The sequence below is a fragment of the Quercus lobata genome, chromosome 10 (genome assembly GCF_001633185.2).
Source record: "Quercus lobata isolate SW786 chromosome 10, ValleyOak3.0 Primary Assembly, whole genome shotgun sequence".
In the NCBI taxonomy this organism is placed as follows: Eukaryota; Viridiplantae; Streptophyta; class Magnoliopsida; order Fagales; family Fagaceae; genus Quercus; species Quercus lobata.
Window position 1 is genome coordinate 1,020,903 of NC_044913.1, and position 8,583 is coordinate 1,029,485.

The 8,583-nt window shown below is 32.2% G+C and overlaps 1 protein-coding gene across 3 annotated transcripts; it reads left to right on the forward strand.

Annotated features, from left to right (window-relative positions):
* Positions 1 to 2,397: 2,397 nt before the first annotated feature.
* On the forward strand, positions 2,398 to 5,596 carry LOC115963007 (transcription factor bHLH137). 3 transcript variants are annotated; one of them, XM_031081894.1, is made up of 8 exons: positions 2,399 to 3,003; positions 3,296 to 3,478; positions 3,963 to 4,028; positions 4,120 to 4,188; positions 4,288 to 4,371; positions 4,463 to 4,642; positions 4,955 to 5,082; positions 5,347 to 5,596. In XM_031081894.1, exons 1-7 carry the CDS (start codon positions 2,635 to 2,637, stop codon positions 5,045 to 5,047), a joined length of 1,044 nt encoding a protein of 347 aa, XP_030937754.1. In that variant the 5' UTR covers positions 2,399 to 2,634; the 3' UTR covers positions 5,048 to 5,082; positions 5,347 to 5,596. The 3 variants fall into 3 exon arrangements, with proteins under 3 accessions (XP_030937755.1, XP_030937754.1, XP_030937753.1); XM_031081893.1 differs by lacking the exon at positions 5,347 to 5,596 and adding an exon at positions 5,202 to 5,263; XM_031081895.1 differs by lacking the exon at positions 4,955 to 5,082 and having other exon boundaries at positions 2,398 to 3,003.
* The last annotated feature ends 2,987 nt before the right edge of the window (positions 5,597 to 8,583 follow it).

The window sequence follows — 8,583 nt, forward strand, 5'->3', positions numbered from 1 at the left end:
AATGTATTATCCATATCACATCTACAACATAATAACTATATATTTTTTCATATAAAAAAATAAAATTTTAATTATATTTTATTTGAACACACACATACATACATACATACATATATATATATATATATATATATATATAAATTAGGTTGTAATATCCTACAATCACTCTCTTTAAACCAATCATATTTATTTTCTCTATTCTCTCTCAAAAAAAAAATTATTTTCTCTAAAATTTCCGACCAAACATAAGCCAGTGGTTCATTTATCACTTTTTTTATAACTCTGACATGTACTATATAGCCAAATTATCTTTATGGGAAGTCTTAAAAAATGAGAGAGAGAGAGAGAGAGAGGGGGTCAGGGGGGGATATATCATATATGCTTCAAGAAGTTCAGTGCCTCTCCCTATATCATATATGCTTCAAGAAGTTCAGTGCCTCTCCCATTAATATTATAAAGAAGATAGATAAACCAGAGTTCTAGCCAGGATATGAAATACCTATGAACTATCCCATCATAAATGAAGTAAAAATATATAAAACGAAATAAGTTTTTTTCAAGCCAATTAATGCCCATGATCAAATACTTTGTAGTTTTTGGCTTCTTTTTTAATTTCTTATTGAGGGTTTGTTTAGAATCCGCTTATTTTGTTGAAACTAAAATTTTTTTTGTTGAAAGTATTGTAAATAAAAGTAAAAGTTAGTTGAAATAGTATAATGAGACCTATGAATAGTACCAAAAAGTCTAATGAGACCTATAAATAATAACAAAAATAAACTAAATAGTAAAATAAGTTGACAAAAATAATCCATCTCAAATGCAACCTAAATAACAGCAATTAAAAATAGAAGGGGAGGTATTAATTGTCCCCTCTCTCTCTCTCTCTCTCTCTGTTAAACTCTTTCTACTGACAATGACCTTTTTACCTTTGATGGTACCCATCGACTGCTTTAAATCACAACCCCAGAATATGATTCCTATTCATTTATTGGGGCACCTTCAATTTTGCCACAAGAATCCAATAATAACAATGTATTTTCTCAGTAAAAAAAAAACAATGTATTTTCGATGCCTATACTTTTGATGTACAATGGATCTCGTCTACTTACCTCCCCAAAAAAGAAACAATAACAAAGGAATGAAAACTTCCTCTTCTTAAAATTAGCTTTTTCTTTCTTAATACTTTATTTTATAGATACGATAAAAATTTAACTTATGACATATGTTTTATGATAATTGCTCTTTTACACATTTAATATAGCTTAGTTTCATTAATTTATTGGGCTTAAAGAATTAAGCTAGATAAAAGAATAATTGTACTTAAAGAGTAGTCTAGTATTGCTGATTTGACGTCTACTAAAACGACTGTCTTGTCTCCTCCTTATAGTGTTTTTATCTATGATTATAGTTTATTGATCTAGTCTTTTAAAGAGACATATAGATCCAACACACGCATCAATAAATGATCTTTTATGCGGACATTTTGGGTAAGACAGGAAAGTGTTCTAACTAGGAACCTTTTGTGATGTATTTTGATCTTTATGCTTTTATTTCTAGCCAAATGATAGTTGCACATAGTGTTTTTTATCCTAAACTTTGTAAATCTTATGGACACATCCAAATCTATACCCATTTTCACAATATGTTTGAGTGTTAACTTGTAGTTGAATTACAGCACTTATCCATGAAAACATCATAAGTACTTATTAAAAAAGTAGATTTTAGTGCACAAATTACAAGTTGACCGTTAAGAATATTGTAAATTTGGGTATATTACTAGAGTTTTCCTTAATCTAATTCCTTTTCACCCAAAAACTAATAGTAGTCTGGTAAGTATTAAGTTTTCTATTTATAACAAGAGGGGTTTGAGAGTGATTGTTGTAAACTATAATTAAGCTAAGAATAATTTTAGGGTTATAATTTTTTTTTACTAACTTTACCACAATTCTAATCTGACAAATCGCGAACAGATGTCTATCGCTTTTACACTTTTGCAGCATCACAATTATGATAATAAATATTGTCATTCTAGATTCTCTTAAGCAGACGCCAGGTTGTCTATGCTTGAATAATTACTGACACTACTACATAGAGCAGATTTAATAGAAGTAAACAATTGATACCTAGATTTCAGAGCTTAACTAATTAGTCACCATTGAGTAAACAAGTACAATAAAGGGCATCTTAGCTTCTTATCCCAGAGTAATGAAATCAAGTCTAGCTAGACAACTCATATCTTTAATATCCCCACCTTCCCCATGCAACTATTCATTCTTCTTCTTCTTTTTTACTTCTAAACAGTAAATACTTTTCTTCTTTTTTTTTTCTTTTTTTTTTTTGGGTTGTTGTTGTTGTTGTTATTGGGGGGCTCATTTAAGAGAGAGCGAAAGATGATTGCTAAGGTAAGACTAGTCAAATGCACAGAAGCTTTGCATGTAATGAGCTTTCTCTCTCTCTCTCTCTCTCTCCCCCTGAACTTTATATAAACCTTGCCTCTTAGTTTGTCACAGACTCGAACCCACTTTTCTTGACTGCTACCTTTGCCTGCCTTCAAGTATCACCAGACCAGCTTTCTCTCTTCTATCACTTTCTCTATAACAATTCCATTTCCAATTTCAAAGCTATAGCTGTTAAATGGCAGCCTTTTCATACCTCCACAATTCTTTTATTCTTGACTCAAATATCTTGTCAACAAATATTAAGATGTCGAGCTTTGTGGAAGATGAAAATCTCAACACCAACGGTTTCTCTCAATTTTACGCACCTGAACTTGTGCAAGAGATTCCTGTTGATGTTACTGTTCAGGAAAGTAGCTGTCTTGAACACAGCTCAAAGGTTGCTTTTAGTGATAATGAGCCTTCTGTGACCAAAAAGCAGAGTACAGATTCTTCAATTGTGGTGGATAAGCTTGATAGCGGTGAGCAAGTTACTCAGAAGGTCCCTCCCATGGAGAAGAAGAGGAAGAGCAGAAATAAGGCTTCTTTGACTTTCACTCAATCTAAGGTAGAACACACTAAAGTTAAGCTTAAATAATACAAAATCCAATAGTCATATAAATTATAGAAACGCAAAAGTTTTTTTTTACATACCTCTCTTACCTTTGTATTGTGGTGAGCCCAAGTGAGTTGCATATGGCAACTCAAATGAGAAATTCTCTGTGCAGTTTTTTGATGCCTGTAGCAAGGGTCTTATAAAAATCGAATCTTTTTGTGCATGCGGGTTGTGATTGATGTTCAAGTTTTTGAATATTTTGGTCATATAAATTTGCTAATCAAAATGGTGCAAATTTTATTAGAATCCGACAGAAGGAGTAATGAAGAAACAAAAGAAATGCAATGGTACCCTGAAAGAAGAAGGGAAGAAGCCTAATGCTGGAAAGAAAGATCAGAAGAAAGTTGCTGAAGAGCCTCCAACAGGTTACATTCATGTAAGAGCAAGGAGGGGTCAGGCAACTGATAGCCACAGCCTTGCAGAAAGGGTACAATTCATTCTTAAACACCCACCAATTTTTCCGCACAAAATGTTTTACTGCTTACAATGGCTAGAAAGGCTTTTTGCTATTATTTTTGTGATTTTCAGGAATATGGTATTATCTCTATTTTCTAAATATTTTTTAGGTGTTTTCTAAGTCAAATTAGGTGTATGCATAATAAGTAAACTAATTAGGATCTGTTTTCGAATATTTTTACTTAATAGTTAAGTTTTATAGATCACCTAAGCTGTAAAACGAATTTCAAACCTAATATCAAATAAGGTTATAGTTTAAGTTTGTTCAGTTTCTTTCATTTGGTTTCCCAAATTTCTTCTTTGTTAAGATCTTGTCTGTACTGGTTTTTCCTCCATTTTCATGTTTAGTGACAAAAAAGACCAATTCTTGGGCCATACTTGTTTTTCCTCCATATCTGTTATGACCACAACTACATTATCTCTCACTGTGTATCTTTTCTATAAATTGGTTCTAGGTAAGAAGAGAGAAAATAAGTGAAAGGATGAAGATATTACAAAGACTTGTTCCGGGCTGTGACAAGGTGAATTTTCAGTTCTTTGTCTTCATTTTGTCTTTTCTATAATATAGAGTATTATTCTGACAACTTCATGTGGTTTGCTTTTTTAAAAAAGGTAACCGGAAAGGCCCTCATGTTGGATGAGATAATCAATTATGTTCAGTCCCTACAAAATCAAGTGGAGGTAATTAATACTAAACTAAATTTCTTTAGTTAATTACTATTGCCTTGTTAAAAAAAGGGATTTATAGTAATATCAATGATGTTTTTGTTATTGTGTCAGTTCCTTTCAATGAAGCTTGCCTCAGTGAATCCCATGTTCTATGATTTTGGAATGGACCTCGATGGACTCATGCTCAGGCCAGAGGTAAAGAAGCTTGGAAAATCTAGCTCTTCCTTGCATACATATCCATTTCCCTAATTTTCTCTATTTATCTCTGGCATGAATTTATATTCAGGGATTAAGTAGCATGGCTTCAACACAGCCATCTATGACACAATGCAGCCCCACACAGCCCACAGGTTTTGCTGATCTAACCACAACCACAGCCTTTACCACTACAAATAACTATCCTATTGTGGACAGTTCAGGTTCAACATTATTCCAACATGGACAAAGGCCAAATGCCTTATCTGAGGTACATATTTTAAATGCACCATACATAAACCCATCTAAATGAAAAATCTATGAGACTGGTTTATGGAGTGTCCCTAGCTAGTACAATATATATATATATATATATATATAGATCTTACATATGTGTGGGCTCACCTAATGTGAGAGGAACACTCCGACACTCCATAATCCTTTCTCACAAGGTACTTTCTCCATCTAAAAGTCATATATTTCTCTATACCGTTCCAACATTAATAAGATACTAATGAATATGATATAAGAAAGACCCTTTTTTGTCTTCCTAGCTAACACTTAACAAACATATCATTTTCAGGATATTGCTAATGTATTCTGTGATGTGGAAGACCAAAGACAAAAATTTCTTAATCCGTCTGGGTTTTTCAACAACTTATGTTTCTTCCATTAATAAATAATATTCAACTGCTGCCCCACAAAAATTGGGTAAGCCCTCAAATCCTGTCTCATATAAAAATTATAATATTTGCAATATTATATTAATTCTTATTTGTCTATTCCACATCTTGGCTTTTCCTCATTTTGTAGATTTTTTTTTATTGCAGTTTATGAAGAATATCCTGAGAACTCTCAAAATCAGATTTAAAATTAAAAAAAAAAAAAAAAATTCATTGACATGACATCAAAGCTTTTATTAGTTCCAATGGAGGAGGGTTCTTCACCTAAAAGTTCTTGCTTCATATCCAATAGGTTAAAGTGATGCGCTGAACATGAATAAAGGGTGGCAAAATCAATGGATGAAGAACAAGAGGGACAGACATAACCGACCAAATAAAACCAGATCTTTTGTAGATCCCATGTTCCAGTCCATTTTGACTCCCATGTCTCTCATGCACAGATTCCAAGACCTTGTGGTAGTTAAGCTAGAGACATCAGAAACAATATATATATTTATGTGTGTGTGAAATACTAAATATCATTATTACCCCATTGCAAAACTGATTCATGTGGTTATATATAGTTATTCTGTTATTACAGTTATTTTTATCGTTATCTTTTTGCTACTTCGATTAACAAAGAGAGGTTCATGTTGTTGCTGTTGCTGTTGCTGTTGTTGTACATTATTGGTTAAAGCATTTGTTGGTTTACATGGCTATACGTGTAGTGTCTATATTGGTGGAATCTTCTGTGTTCTGGCAGTATTATTGGGTTGAGGCTTCTTAGGTATAGCTGAATTCCTCCTATGGAGAATAGATATATAGGCATCTGTATAACTTTTGTTGACAAGAGCATCCATTGAATGCATCTTGTTTCTTCAAATATATCTGAATGATATGTAGCCATTCCTTTGGGTTTTCTCTTTGCAAGTTGTGCTGCCTAAAGTGCCAGCAAAAAAAAGTGCATGTTTTTACTAAAAATAGGAGAATATGTTATATGAATTTACTCTCTTACTCTCGCTGAAAACCTAGCTAGTGACCAGTGAGCACTAGGTTTTGAGACCACTAAATTGCACAAACTTTTCTTTTGCTACACGTGAGAGGGTCACTGATTGTTACATCGGGCATGTACTGTACAAAGAGGCATAGTTTATTTCTTTTCTTTTATGCATAGCTAGGGTTTGTATTTATTTGCCAATAGGGGAAAAAAAACTAAAATAGTCATAGTTCGGGTTTTTATTTATTTGCAATGGGCAATTGGCAATGGAACAATAGAAAATTATGAAATAACTATTAGATGTATATGTGCAAGTGGAAGAATTTCAAAAATTATGAAAATAGTAATTAGGTAAAAATAAAAAATTAAAAAAATTAATATAATATTGTCGGACTTGGATTCATAAACTTAAGGGGTTGTTTAGATTTGGTGGAAATACTCAGTTTCCATCACCTATAATCCAAAAAATGTAAGATCTACAAAAAAAAGTTTGTTTGGGAAAAATTTTTAGTATTGTTTCCATCACTCAAAACTCAAAAAATTGAGTTTGAGTGATGAAAACTGAAAACAATTTTTTTTTGTGTTTTCAAGTTATGGAATATGAGTTATAGTGGTAAAGTTGTAAAAAATCAAATTTGTGAGACCCATTTTTCTAACTTGTCACTATCAAGTCATTAATGCCACTTTGCTTTTTTTTTTTTTTTTTTTTTTTTTTTTTTTCAGGCAACTCCCCCCACGGCCCTTTTTTTTTTTCTTTAGACCCACTCCACCACCAAGTCACCAACGGTTTTTTTTTTTTTTTCTCTTCTTTTTCCTGGTTTTTTCTTTCTTTCTCTTCTTCTTCTTTCCCTTTCTTTTTCTTTCTTTCTTTCTTCTTTAGACCCACTCCATCATGTTCACCAATCAAACCCACAACCATGGCTTCGAATCTTTGGTTCCCTTTGAAACCTGATTTGTCTCAACAATCGGGCTGATTCTTGACAACCACATATACAAACCCTCTCATCACTTATCTCTGTTTTGATTTGAGTGTCTATGGGTTTATGTTTGTATGTTTAAGAGGGTTTGTATATGTGGTTTTTGGGATGTGGGTAAGAGGAAAAAAAAAATCTGAAACTTGGAGTGGTGTTGGAAGTGGGAGGGAAATCAGTCTCTTGCTGGGTTTTGTGAAATGGTTTTGTGGTGTGCATAGGCGTAAAATTTGTTTCTTGCTGGGTTTTGTGATAATCAAGGCAAAGCAATAAAATGAAAGTAGAAGAGAGAGAATGTCACACGCGGGTACACATGTGACCGTTTTGTGTAGTGACAATGGATGGGCTCCATCATTTTGCCAAAAATTGGAGCTAAAGAGTGAGAGATATAACTTAGATTTGGAACCAAACACAAATTTTAGAGTTATTTGAGTTAGAGTGGAAATAGAGATATGAGTTTGAGTTATGAGTTTTGAGATATGAGTTTTAAGATATGGGTTATGAGCAAACCAAACATGGCCTAAGCTTTTGATTAGTTTAGTGTTGTTCCAAGATAACTTGTACATTTCCCTCTCCCTTGTGTGTGTGTGTTTGTTTCTATAAATTAAAAAAAAAAAAAAAAAAAAAAAAGAAGATAACTTGTACAATAAATATAAAATTTACGTATTAAATGTGGGGATTTGAGTTACTGATTTATTTTTTGGGTATAAGAGTAAAAACTAGTACAAAACAGATACATTAAAAAGACCAGATACATCAGCAAGCAAACAAAAGGATAAAGGATATAAGTTAGGGATTTTACTATTGTTTGACTAAGAAATTTTTGTTTTCAATATTCATTAAAGTAGAAGAATAGTAACAAAAAACAAAAAAGGTTATGTAATATTATCTGGCACCTATAGTATTGTATGATTGTATCAGCGTTAATTATGTGTGAGTGGCAAGTCTAGCTCCTTCCAATTGCCAGGCCACTTATGCAACCGACTTAAAAATTAATTATGTGGCGAACCGACTTAAAAATTAATTATGCAGATAAAATTAAAAATTAATTATATCCTTAAATAATATTGGTAAAATAAAGAGCAACTTACCTTCCATATGATTAGGTGTTTTGAGATATTAAAATAGCATTTTTAAAACCTAAAAATCTATTTTGTAATTACAATCCATAACATTTTTATAAACACTTATTTAAACTCAAAACACAAATTTCTAACGGACTATAAAAATGCACCCTAAATGAATATCTATAAATTCCTTGGAAAGTAGTGAGATGAGAGAGTTCTGTGCTTCATTATTATAATTATTCTTATTATCATTGGATCCTTTTATTATTATAACATATGAACTGAACAAGTAAATGATTTATGTATAATTTAGAGTGTCCAATGCATGCCATCTTATAAAAGTTACTGGATACAAAAGATGGGGATCGATCACAAAGAAAGTATACATATTTTTAAGTTATTCTGCAATGGAAAATGACAGTCCATGTGGTTTTTGTAATATTCCACCCCTTTTTCACGTTTGACCCACATGTTGCAACGTTCTGACTAATAAATTGGACAATGTGTCCTCCAAT

What these genes read in the sequence shown, in the direction of transcription:
- LOC115963007 (XM_031081894.1), top strand. Translation starts at nt 2,635, where the DNA reads ATGGCAGCCTTTTCATACCTCCACAATTCTTTTATTCTTGACTCAAAT. An exon ending in GCCACAGCCTTGCAGAAAGG is followed by an intron (nt 3,479 to 3,962) that starts GTACAATTCATT and finishes AATTGGTTCTAG; the next exon opens with GTAAGAAGAGAGAAAATAAG. An exon ending in CCCTACAAAATCAAGTGGAG is followed by an intron (nt 4,189 to 4,287) that starts GTAATTAATACT and finishes TTATTGTGTCAG; the next exon opens with TTCCTTTCAATGAAGCTTGC.